Source organism: Branchiostoma lanceolatum, chromosome 5 (genome assembly GCF_035083965.1).
Source record: "Branchiostoma lanceolatum isolate klBraLanc5 chromosome 5, klBraLanc5.hap2, whole genome shotgun sequence".
NCBI lineage: Eukaryota > Metazoa > Chordata > Leptocardii > Amphioxiformes > Branchiostomatidae > Branchiostoma > Branchiostoma lanceolatum.
This window is the reverse complement of record NC_089726.1, coordinates 7138202-7151125: the sequence shown is the minus strand read 5'-3', so window position 1 is coordinate 7151125 and position 12924 is coordinate 7138202. Positions and strand designations below refer to the sequence as shown.

The 12924-nt window shown below is 44.5% G+C and overlaps 2 protein-coding genes across 2 annotated transcripts in view; both read left to right on the top strand.

Moving 5' to 3' along the window:
- Positions 1–9343, top strand: part of LOC136434718 (vasopressin V2 receptor-like) — a 29780-nt gene extending 20437 nt beyond the window's left edge. Inside the window, exons 2-5 of the mRNA XM_066427741.1 lie at positions 422–1517; positions 4294–4483; positions 5930–6140; positions 6710–9343. Of these exons, the coding sequence (XP_066283838.1) occupies positions 1121–1517; positions 4294–4483; positions 5930–6140; positions 6710–7186 (1275 nt within the window). The 5' untranslated portion in view covers positions 422–1120 and the 3' untranslated portion in view covers positions 7187–9343. The remainder of the gene's footprint in view (positions 1–421; positions 1518–4293; positions 4484–5929; positions 6141–6709) is intronic.
- A 627-nt stretch (positions 9344–9970) lies between these two features.
- LOC136435078 (fibroblast growth factor receptor 3-like) lies at positions 9971–12796 on the top strand. The gene has a single exon (XM_066428275.1). The coding sequence runs from the start codon at positions 9971–9973 to the stop codon at positions 12626–12628; it is 2658 nt and encodes an 885-aa protein (XP_066284372.1). The 3' UTR covers positions 12629–12796.
- The last annotated feature ends 128 nt before the right edge of the window (positions 12797–12924 follow it).

The following is a 12924-nucleotide window of genomic DNA, read 5'->3' as shown; positions in this document are numbered from 1 at the left end:
CATATTTATCATCTGAAAAGGTGACCTTGCTATTGTATGTTCGTTTGCCACCTGTTTTAGTATCCACCCCGACATCATGATTCATTGAATGTTTTTCAATCCATTTACGTTTGGCTTTACGTCGCCCATATTCATGATGATGACCAATGGTTCGGACAAAACGCTTTCTTGCATGTCGGTCGAACGAACATCCGTATATTGAGCACGATGATGATTATGGTTTATTCGATTAGAACCCATCGCAGCATTTGGAGCTGTATTGCATACCTCATAACAGTTAGATTTAGTCAGAATAATATTTAAATTGGTCAAAATAAGTTGAATCTGGTTGATACGTCCCGTGCTTTAATTCTTGTCAGATGTAAACTTGTGACTAGAAAATATAATGAACATGTCCTTGATCATTCCACGTTTTCTGTAGGAGCTCAGAGTTGGTCATCCAGAGGCTATTACATCAAATCGGTACTCCATTGATAAACTCGACGACACATCCATGTTTCATCCAATTTTGAAGGATATCATGAAATTCTAAGCTCCATGAAACGTTGGTTTGCCGTCTGAACAGTTTGCCGTTTAGAAGAAGGCTTATCGAATTCCAGCGCACACGATGTGGAACTCACCGTAATGGACTTGTATCAAACTTCGTACATGACCGCGCAAGTTAAAAAGAGATCGATATATCGACGAAAAAGAACGACTGGGATTAGATTCGGACTCTCTGCCAATGAAACGGAGTAGATTTGGCCAACTCTTTCCAAACATCGTGAGCCTCTAGGCAAATCATTGCGGCAACGCCCCCTTTCTCTGCAGCCAACCCGGGAAATATGCATTTCCGAAGTACCGCCTCCATCCGGATGTAACATTGTGGCTGTCGTGGAACAGCATTGGTGGCGGTGACGGCGCAACGCGAGAAGTGGCAGCCACACAGGCGTTTTGCACCCACCATAGACATTGCCATTTATAGACAGTCCAAGTTCCATATTCTGAAGGCAATTCAGAACATCACTGGAAGCCCTGACTTTGAGGAGATTTAAAGCTTTCGGGATACGGAGCTGAACTGATACAAGCCCTGTGACCGCCTCAGCGGCGAGGCACTAGTAGCACGTTCCACCACCTAACCATGGATTATTCCCCGTCAACAACGCCTGTGGCCAACGTTGCCACTCCGACACCGATGCCAGAGGAGACCGTGTGGAACGCCACCGCCACCACGAGTATCTGGACTGCGCCGGTAGTCCAGCGGGTAGCCACGTTATCCGTGCTCATGGTGTTGAACCTTGCCGGCAATGGAGTCATCATACTCGTCGTGTCGGTCGCGGGAGTGAAGAGGGGCCTGAACCGAGTCAACATCTTCATCCTGCACCTCGCAATTGGTGACATCTGCGTGTGCTTGGTGACCATGACCAGTGAGATTGTATTCGTGGCGTTCGGCCAGTGGATTCTCGGACCGGTTCTCTGTAAACTCGTCGTCTACGGCCAGATCGTCACTTTGGCCAGTACGACATTCATCCTCACAGGTAGGCTGCAAAGTTTTCATGCATTCCGCATTTATGCAAATCTGCACTTTTTGTGGGATGTGCATTGTTGTACAAATGATCATGAGAGATGGAATGTGTGTTTCATGCTACCATTCGGAGACGCCCATAACTGTGTAGTCTATCTAATTCACACTGGATTTGGACATTGGATAGAGACCGCGGTTGCCAGGCACGTAGAAAACTTAAAACATAGCGCTGTGCGTCCTCGCTTCCGGTTTGTTAGTCGCCGAATGCCGCTTGAGTAAGCCTGAACATACGACTGCATGCCAATGAAACTTTGATATTCTAAGCTTGAGAGCACAACAGAAGTAGGAAGGCTAGAACTTGTTTTTTTTTAACCCTTTACATCTTTCATGATCTTATCGGTACTTTGCGGTACAGGCCACATGTGAGAACTGGAATGCGCGTTTTGTGTTATCTAACGGCGACGCCCAAAACAACATTTCTACTTTAATCTGCTTTTAGCACGTATAAGATGCAGAGTTTGCGTTTAAATTCCGAAACTGCAAAACGATCGATCTCGCCAGGCACTTAAAAGACGGTGTTGTACGTTTTCCCTTCCTGTTTCTTCTTTACCGAATGCCGCTGGGCTACACCCCAACAACCTACTGCATGCCAATGAAACTTTGAAACCCTTATGATCCGTTCACACTTGTGCGTATATAAGTCCGTACGAGCTGTTTCTACTTTGGCTTACCGTTGAGCAGCCTGGTTATCGAACTAAATATATGGACTTGGATACACGCACGGACGCAAAAGATATGCAAAATAACAATCAAGCAACTGCATAAAACTTGGAAAGGGTCAGACGTTTTAGACAGCATCCGTTGTCTTTTCTCAACGAATGGACGGGAAACTGGAGCTACCAGGTTTAAAACCATAACTCTGAAGTTGGATTCTAAAGAGGAATAGACATGACCTTCACATTGTTGCTTAACATTTCAAAAAGTGATAATGATTCTTATTTTCGAAATTGAGTAATAGTGGCAAATTTATTACACACTATGTTGATACAGTAACCGTTATCTTCGTGGATACAGGCGTCGTAACTGCGACTGGTGTTCTGGTAAGCTTCAATTCTGAAATGTCAGAATCCTCAGTAGTATTCCCTGGTAAAAGTTCGCCATCAATATTGAGTCAAAGTGCCTTAACTTTTTGTCTTAAGCACTGTCTTCGAATAACCATAAGTGGGGTATATCACTGTCTGTCAACCACTGGGACATAATGCCAAACCTATTACTACTCCATGACAGGTCGGCCATTAGCCCATCTTACCAGGGGATCTTTAAAAGCCACGATTGACGCATACATACTTTTCGTCTAGACTAAGCACATCTAAGTGATATTTGTCTTCCAGACTAAGTTCATCAACACGCTAATTGACGTATCTTGAGACCTTATCAAGTAGGCAATCTTTCTGCTCTATGGCGTAGTTTACGGCTTCTGTGATGACGCACTTTGAATGTATTATTCAAGTATTCATCAGAGCAATATCTAAAGTCAAAATCAATGCCCTGATTCATACCTTCGTTTGCTTACCCTGGTATCCGTGGGCGTATAAAATGAAAATGGAGTAAAGTTTTACTAGGTGTAATTCTTAACAAACTGAGGAATGATTTTAAAAGGTCGTTTGAATACATTAGTCACGTACTCATTAAAGTAACATCTAAAGGCAGAGTCAGTGCCTTGCTTCATACCTTCATTTGCGGGCGTATAAAATGAAATTGGTGTAAATTTTTACTCGGTGTAATTCTCAACCAACTGAGAAAGGTTTAAGTATGACTTTAGACAGCTTGCTTGATCACCCCACTCCCACCCCATTCTGTCAATAATCAGAATTTAGTTGTGACGTTCCATGTATTTCCCAGCCATGAGAACTCCAATCCCACCCTACCTCACCTTCCTCAATAAGCAGAATTTGGTAAGGACATCAAGCAATGATTCCCAACAACACTGCATCCACCACAGGAGTCGGTATTATTTACGTCTCTTGAATGTTCAACCCATGAGTCACCCTCCCCATCCGTCGATGAGCAGAATTTGGCTAGCTAGCTATGATGTGTATTGCAATTCCTGTCATGAGTTTCTCATCCCATCCTGTCGATGGTCAGAATATAGTTCTGAAGCCCGTTGTATTTTACAGCCATGAGTCCCTCCGTTCCACCCTGTTGATAATCGGAATATGGTTCTGACGATAAGTCCTTTTAAGTAAAGTGGGAACTGGGACGGAGCTACAGCAATATTGAATTATTTGCCACTTTCGTTGCAGACCACCAAATCTGTAGTTAGATATTTCAAACACGGACTTTGCTAACTGTCGTCTTCATTTCAAGTGATCACGTTTTCTTCAATGAAGATTTAAATTGTCGACCACCAATGTGATAGTTTTTAACATGAATGTGTCTTATAGTATTGAACGAATGTATATTATTCTGGCTGTTTGATTGTAATGTCAGGAAATGCAGATATACTAGTGGTGTGTGTGCCTCGGATTTTCTTCAATAAAGCCTCATGAAACTCGTATATTTTGCAGCCATGAGTTTCCAACCCCACTCATTGATGATCAGAATCTAGTTCTCAGGCACCTTGTATTTTTCAGCCATGAGTACCCCCATACACCACCCCACCAGAACCACGCCCCACCACACCCCACAACACCCATCAATGAGCAGACTTTTGTTATGAAGTCAAGTCCGTGAAACCCCCACCCCGTCAATGAGCTGAATCTGGTCATGGCCTCCTTTGTATTTTTCAGCCATGAGTCTGGACCGGCACCAGGCCATCACGGACCCGATGAACGTGGCGGAGGACCCGGAGCGGAAAGCCAAGCGGATGATCCTGGCGGCATGGGTCATGGCGTTCCTGGTCGCCGTGCCGCAGCTCTTCATCTTCCTCCAGCAGGAGAGGGAAGGACCAGATGGCGTCATCACGCACAGATGTGTCAGGTCAGTACCATGGACGGGAATATATAACTGACCGTTAGATTCACCGAAAATAGTAAACTGTTACTCAAGCAACTGGATAAACTTTTGAAACAGTCGGCACGTACAACTTAAATTACAGTCTTTTTAAGCGAAGTTTAGCCCCCAGTTCTGCTTGTAGTTGTGGATGCCCATGTGAATCCGTCCTGCATTATATGTTGAATTGTCCCTCCTACACTGACCAAAGGTCAAAACTCTTCAATACTTTTACACAGGAAATAGGCCATCTCATTAATCTCAACAATCTTTCTGATAAAACAAAACTAGCAGTTCTTTTAAAAGGTTCACCCACAATACCCTCCAGTTACAATATCAAAATCATGCTGATGACACAAAACTTTATAAATGATTCAGGGAGGTTCTGAGTACTTCTACTTGGAATCGACTTGAATCATCTGTGAATATTACCTTAACATTAATCAAGGGTCGGTACAGTTGTATGTATTATGTATTTCATATTTCAATTACTTTGTGTATTTAGATATTCAGTTACGTTGTTACTATCATTAATTTGATATGCTTTACTTCAGTCACATCTTATCTTTTTTATGTTACGTTTGTACAGAAACATGCTTAAGTTTGTCATTGTCTCTGTCTATTCTTATTTAGTTTTTCTGTGGCGCTGTAAAATAAGTCTATGTACTTGAGTGTAGCGCCACTATGTCCATGTCCATGTGTATCTTGTTTTCTGATTGAATAAAAAATATAAAAAAACAGTCAGACGTTTCATACAGCATCCGCTACCTTTCTCCAGTGACTAAAGGAAAGAACTCAGAGAACCAGGTTTTATACCAAAAATATCTATGGCTTGCGCTACATCTCGTAATCGACAAAGCCGGGTAATCGGGAAACTTGCGCTGGCAAACAGGCGTTGCAAAAAAGCGGTTTCTATGGTGGCTGGGTGGATATCAAAGAACGGTGTTGCTCATATGCTAAAAGGTCTAGCCTTCCGTTGTAGACTCTCTCGGGCTGTTTTCCTTGAAGTTGCCGTTTTCTTATTTATTGTTACGGGCCGGATAGGGATTGCGTATCCGATAAACGGTAACTTAAACAAGCCGGAAAAAGTTTTCATCAAAGACCAAAAAAATGTCCAACCCCGCATCTGTTTGCACTGTGTCCAATCAGGGGTTCAAAATCATTGAGCACTCACTGATGATGAGAACCATTGAGGGATCTGTCAAATTGTTGCGCTATGTGTGTTTCTGTTAGTCATTGTATGGCGTTACTCGTATTATGACATCTAGATGTTTTAAAGGGATCTTTAGAAGACACAAAAAGTTCATATGTCCAAATTTACGCAATACAAAATAAAGTAACTCAAGAAACTGGATACGTTTTGTAAACGGGCAGAGGTTTCAGGTAGCATCCGCTATTAGTGACTAAGGTCTCTTTAATTTGCACGGTGTCAAGTCAGGGGTACACGGCTGAGTGGCAGCGAAAGGTGTACATGACGTGGATGGCGGTGTACGTCCTGGTGGCGCCCGCCGCCATCATCGCCTGCTGCTACATCCGGATCGTCAGGACCGTGTGGCTGACCGACCGCGAGCAGCGCGCCATGAGCTGCCGACGACAGACGGGGATGCGCCGCACGGGATCCACCATCTCATCGGCAAAAATCAAGGTGAGGATCGGATCGAGGACCCCGACTGTCCGCCGATTTGGTGAGGGGCGGAAAGATAGATCACTTCGTCGGCGTTGTGAAGTGGAAATCAATACAAAGGCCGTGACACTGTGAGGCTCAATTAGGTGTGCAGACGTGTGGATATGTCAGATAACGTTTATCGGAGTGAAACTTTGATGTTTAACTTTGCTTTTAATGCAGATCAATAAGGATAGGCGTTGTTTAATGTTGTGATGGATGCATCTGATACTAATTAGCAAGGTATTTCAGACACCATTCAACGATGTGAGTTTATTATTTGCTAATAACTTGTCATCTTGTCGCCTTAAACGTCCTAAGTGCATAGATATTAGAAATTTCATTGCCTACCACTGTACAACTGTATGGTCTCATCCTACACAACATTGTATTTTGTAGAGTGGATTTGTTTTCTAGAATTGTAGTACAATTTGCCATTTGTTGCATCACATGCATCAATTGTTGAGCAACAAAGTCAAAGTTTAAAGTATAATTTTTAGGTACAAAGCTTGCATTTTTCTCACGTTTTAGTCTCCTGTCGTGCGTTTCAGACGATCAAGATGACCATCTGCATCATCATCGGGTTCGTGACCTGCTGGACCCCGTACTTCGTCGTCACCCTGTACGAGGTCTACACGGGCAAGTCTCTCCCTGACGTGGCCTACGTCATCGCCGAGACCATGGCGCTCTTCAACTCCGCCTTCAACCCGATCGTCTACGGCTTCTTCAACCTGAACGTGAAGGGCGCCATCATGGCCATGCTGCCCTGCTCGTGGGCCGACGGCAGCTGGTCCCGTCCGAGTTCTCTGTACAAGACGGAGGACACTTTCATGGATCCGTTCCCCTTGAGGAGATCGTTCCACAGGCTGTCCCGTAGCAGCAGCATCAGACGGAAAGTGAACGGCACTCGTCGCGCGACCTTGGCGATTGAGATGGACAATATGGCGACCCCGAGACGACAGAGCTCCAATTTAAACAATGGTAACAGGGTGTTGAACGCCAACGGCCTGGTTAAGTCAGTCGTGTAGTTGTATTACATGTAGTGTTGAGATGGCGAGAGCACAGACAGTCATATTAGAGAGCGAAGGATTCCTAATAAGTAGCAGGATTGTTTAGGTACACAGGGAAGGGTTGCTAAGCCAACCATATCAAGTCCGAATGTGCATTGAGTCCTTTGATTTAAACCGGAAATCATCCACACGAGCTAACGTTTCATCGATCGCACAAAAGCACCAGTACATCTACTAAATATGTATGAACATGTGTTCTATTATTTGATAGGAAAAGAAAAGCTGAAAAGAAACCTATAATCGTTACACGTTCGCCGCAACATTCCCATTACTACAGAACGATCCATTTGTCACTCGTAACTTTGACGTAATTACAATTTAAAGCGCTTGATTCATGGTGGGTTGTAGAAAGTCTTTGATAAGAGATAATGTTGGTACTTTATGTCCTGTTGCATCTTTCACTATGAACTGCCAGGTCTGTCGCAGGCAAGATTTGTTTTTAATGCTTGTGATATTTTTCTACTTTTTACATAAAATCATGGTATGTGAGAAATTGCAATTTCAACCAGTAACGGTTTTTGCTCTTAAACTTCGTAGTAGTGCATGCGCACAGTGTTGAACCATCAAAGCGACTAGGAATCTGTTCACATGAGATCGGATGCCAGTTTGACCCAGTTTCACACTGTCGACAACTGGACACATTTGAACCGTTGCAGACGTCACACCCCGCTCAGGTGACGTAACATAGGCCACAGGTCATTTCAACTTGAGAAGGGTCAGAGGACGTCGTGTGGCGCAAGCGTAGAGCGCGCGGCTGTCTAACAATGGGACCCGGGATTAGGCCCAGAGACATGTCCGAACTTGCGCCCCGACGCTGTGCCCTTGGGAAAGGCACTTAACACGACTTTCCTCACTTCACTCAGGTGTAACTGAGTACCTAGCTCATCTAGGGTTAGGGACGTCCCTCGGATAGGACGTTAAATGGAGGTCCCGTGTTTAAGGAGAGTCACACCTTGAGCACGTAAAAGAACCCACCACATCTTTCGAAAAAGAGTAGGGGCATGCCCCGGTGTGAGTGGATCAAAACATTCCGGCCTAAATGGAATTTCCCGAGCAGCCTTCGTAACCCCTGCTTCTCCTAATGGGTCAGTGAAGTCATGCTTGTCTAGAGCATTGATGTTTCTGACCTAGGGCGAAGAGATGCTGCTACAGTAAGAATTAGTTCATGCTTTGATGAGTGGCCCCCTACGGCCTTGCACTGAGCGAGTTCGTTAAAAAAAAAAGGACTGACCGAAAGCTTGTGGGAATTATAAGCGCATCACTTTTTGTACTGAAATGGCGTCTAAATCTTCATTATTATCACACTTTCGTTCACATAGAATGGCATATATGTTGTCTACGTCACTGTTGGGTAAAATCGGTTGTATCGCTGTGATAAACAGAAGATTTCAAATAACAGGACACCGTTACAAACACTGGTGTAAAAATATATGTGATACGGTAGCCGTACTTGCAAGTGTCGTTTTATCGAATTCTTATACCTTTGAGAAAGATGATGTGATGTAAAAATGAATATTTTGTGTGCAATATATTGGTGTGAGTTGACGCAACCGTGAATAGTTTGTTTGCTTTTAACAGCGATGTCTACAAAGCTTAAGTGATGAAAATAATCTTATCCATGTTTGTGGGTTGTAAAATCGTCTATGATAACCAGGAATCTGCAATTTGTCATACAGTGTGTTTTATCTTCTTTTGTGGTAGCTACCTAGTTATAAAGACGACTTCGAAAAACATGATCAATTACTTGACATTCAAGTTAGAAGACATGAAGGTTAGACATCCAGGTAATGAGATAAGCCAAAAATAATTACTCAAGCAACTTGATAACATTTTGAAACAGCCACAATTGACAATTATCCAGTTGCTTGAGTAACCATTTTTTAATTATCTTTAAGTTATTACCTGGATGTCTAACCTTCATCAACGTATCAATCGTATCTTAGATGTGTAGAATGTTTGTCAGTGAATTTCTTGATATACGTTTTGTATGTACGTGTAAAGCCATGGGAAATTGATGTATCACAGTATATCTGTAAATAGAGATTATTTATATACGGTTAGTGGTATTTTGTAACGTCCGTTGACAAAGAATCAATAAACTTCTTATCAAATTTATCTACACCTTGTGTGCACTGCAAATTATGATATATAGATATGACATACGAAGCCCTGGTGCAGTCGTTCTGATTGTTTGTATTGTCAAGATCTCCATTATTGTTCAATTCAACAAATTTCACACTATTCTACACTGCAGTTTGAAAGACACCGTCCAATCCGACTCCCTTGATGAAAATAATACAATATCGACAATATTGGGCATTTGTCCTTACTTATTGGGCAGTCCTTACTTATAAGGGCAAGTTAAGCCAACCGGTTCAGGCACGCAACTGAGCGACATAAAAAGGAACTGCATCTTTTAATATATTACATGTTGGCGAAGGGTAAAGTCCACACTTGTATGTTCTCTCCATGGACAATAAGAAATGCAGAAGCAAAGCAAGACAATGATCTCATTAGAAAGTACAACACCACTGGCCATTAGCCATTATTCTATGTACAAAGGCCTGACAACAGCGGAATGCGGAATACAGTAGGCTGGTAGAATTCTGATTGAAAGGGTAAAAAAGGGGAGGGTTTTCCCCTCCCTGAGGTCAGAGTCACCTGATTTCCCCTTTCTGGTTTGTTTCCTGCCTTCCAAAAAGTAACAGAACGAAGTAGTTCTCATTTTCGTGCACAAGCATCATGTCGCGTACATGTACAAAGCAGTGGGTGGCACAGTTCGCAATTTTGTGGGGTGCTAGTACGGCAATATCGGTGTCGTTCGTGAAGGAAAACATTACTGTTTCTATCCGAGAGGACGTATCGGTTGGTTCTCTGGTCACGAGTGTTGAATATGGAGAAGGTTTGCAAACTGTGGCGGACTATAAATTTAAAATTGTGTCTGGCGACGACTTCCAACGTTTTGACCTCAACGCAACGACAGGAGAAATCACAGTGGCCAACCCTTTAGAAATCCGGGTGCAGTCAAGGTACGAGCTACAAATTAAAGTAACGGGCGCCTACAAGTCCGTCTTGGTGAACTTGACGGTTTGTGTCGAAGACGTTGAGGGCTATCCACCGGTGTACAATCCGATGTGTGAGACACCGATCGCAGAAAGGGGAACTCGGCAACTCTATAACATTACCAACATCTTAGCGAAAGCGGCACTTGTTCGAACTTTAGAGGAAAACATCGTGTATTCAAAACAACGATTTGAATCTGAGTTTTACAGAAAGCGAAACATCAACACTTTTAACGATGCATGCGCCGCAACGGTGACTATCCCACTTGATGAAGGGTACAAGGTTCTTGTTGCAGAAAAGCTGTATAAGAACATGCTGAGAACAGTAAGCTGTTGTTCAGACGTGCCTGATTCAACACTGCAACTTGAACTTGTTCGCAAGCTTGCCGGGAACCGTACGGAAGTGCCGTCCGAGAGTTCCGCGGTTAAACGTTCGGAAACCGGCAAATACCAGTACTTCGCACTCATGACCTTGATCCATTGGCACACATCCAAACCGGTGAGATTTACGTGTTTCGTCAAGAACACGGCCCCCAACATCGAATTATTCAAAGCGTACGACTCCGTAACTTACTCTATTACTGGGTATGTGTCGGGATGCCCTCCCGCGAAGTACGGGGCGCATTGTGACCACGACTGCATCTGTAAGAACGGCGCGCGTTGCCATGGTTTCAATGGCGCCTGCCTGTGTCGTCCAGGGTGGACGGGCGTGGCGTGCGACATACCCCTCCCAGCGGCTGTCATCAGTACTGCACCTAGTCGTAGTATCTTCATCGGCAGCAATGTGACTCTGACTTGTGAAGGCGTTCGTGTACAAGTTGCGTCTTTATCATGGAAATACAAACCGCTCCACTCAAACACACATAACAGTGACCTCACGATTCTGTACGGCGTATCACACTTTGACATACAGTCCGTTAAATCTAGCGATAACGGTGTCCATACGTGTGTTCTCAACACCACGGAGGGACAGATTTTACAAACAGACTTCGTCTTAAATGTCACAGCTTGTCCGGCCGACCGACGTGGTGAGTTTTGCGAGGAGGCGTGCGGCTGTGAGAACGGGGGTAGGTGTGACCGTTGGGGGTCGGTGTGCGTGTGTCTTCCCGGTTGGGCAGGGGTGAGGTGTGAGCTACCATGTCCTAACTGCGTGTGCGTGAACGGGACCGTGTGCGGATCTGCAGACGGCAGGTTTTGTAAGGAGAATAGAAGCGAATCAGAAGATGATTTTTCTAACTCAGTACTGATTTCGGGGTTTGTAGCTTTCTTTGTTGTACTGTCAGTTGTAGCTAGTACCGGTATACTTTGCTACAAACGATTCAGGCAGCTTCACCACGCCCCTGGAGAAGCGAAGGTGGATGGAGAAGATGCTTTGCTCGCAAATGAAGACCAAACGGAGGCAGCTCAGATAAGGAAGGTTTGGGAAGTCGACGAAAAACGTTTGACGATCCTCGACATGATCGGACAGGGAAGGTTCGGTCACGTGGTCCGCGCACGACTGCGCATGCCTGGTAAAGACCCCGTCCTCGTGGCCGCTAAGTCCGTCTGTTCTACTTGCGATGACGACTTCTACAGAGAAGCGGACACGCTTCTTACGCTCTACCGATACTCCACGCATCGTGATGGACTCTCGAAATGCATGCATCCCAACATAGTTCAACTCTACGGCTTGGTTACACAGTCTAAACCAAAGCGGATCCTCATCGAATTCGCGCCAAGGGGAGATTTACGTCACCATCTTATGACGTACCGGGAGGACCAAACGGTTTCCTTGTCAGACCTCCTCAATTTTGCCGTCCACGTTTCCCGCGCGCTGGCTGAGCTAGACCGCGGTAAGATCGTCCACCGCGACGTGGCCGCACGTAACGTGCTGGTCACGGACGGAAACGTCGCCAAGCTGGCAGACTTCGGCCTTGCCCGTGACGTGTACACCAGTACTGCTTACGTGCGCACAAACCGTGCACATCGGGACGACATGTTGCCGCTGAAGTGGATGTCGCTGGAGTCTCTCCGTGACGGCGTGTTCACCAGCCACAGTGACGTGTGGTCGTTCGGCGTGCTGCTGTGGGAGATCGCCACGTTCGGAGAGGAGCCCCACTACCCCAAAATCGGCCGTCCTGACTGTCGTCAGCTCGTGCGTTTGTTAAAGCGCGGGGTTCGCCTGGAGAAGCCGCAGGACTGTCCGATAGCGCTGTACAGAATGATGTGTCAGTGTTGGACCGCTAAGCCATCCCGGCGGCCGCCTGCAACAAACTTAGAACAAACTCTTCTCTGCATGCAACAGTACCCAGAATTTAGAATGGCGAATGAAATTTTAGACCGCGAAACCACAGTGTGAATTTGAAAGTGTGAATCATACTAATAATATATTATCATTATGTTATGTAGTATTTTCAAAGAAATGTAAATAGCAAAGAGACTTGCTAGATGCTGAATTGAAAATAGTCAAATGGTCGCAGTAATCAGATAAAACGTTAGAAGTATCATTGATTTTGACTTCTGAGAATTAAAGACGAACGATGCAAACACTATACTATTGGACAATATTGTACAAATAACGACCAAGTCTTACATTATTGTCTTTACTTAATAATATGTAGATGGATTGAAAGAAAATGAAACACGCAAAAATTC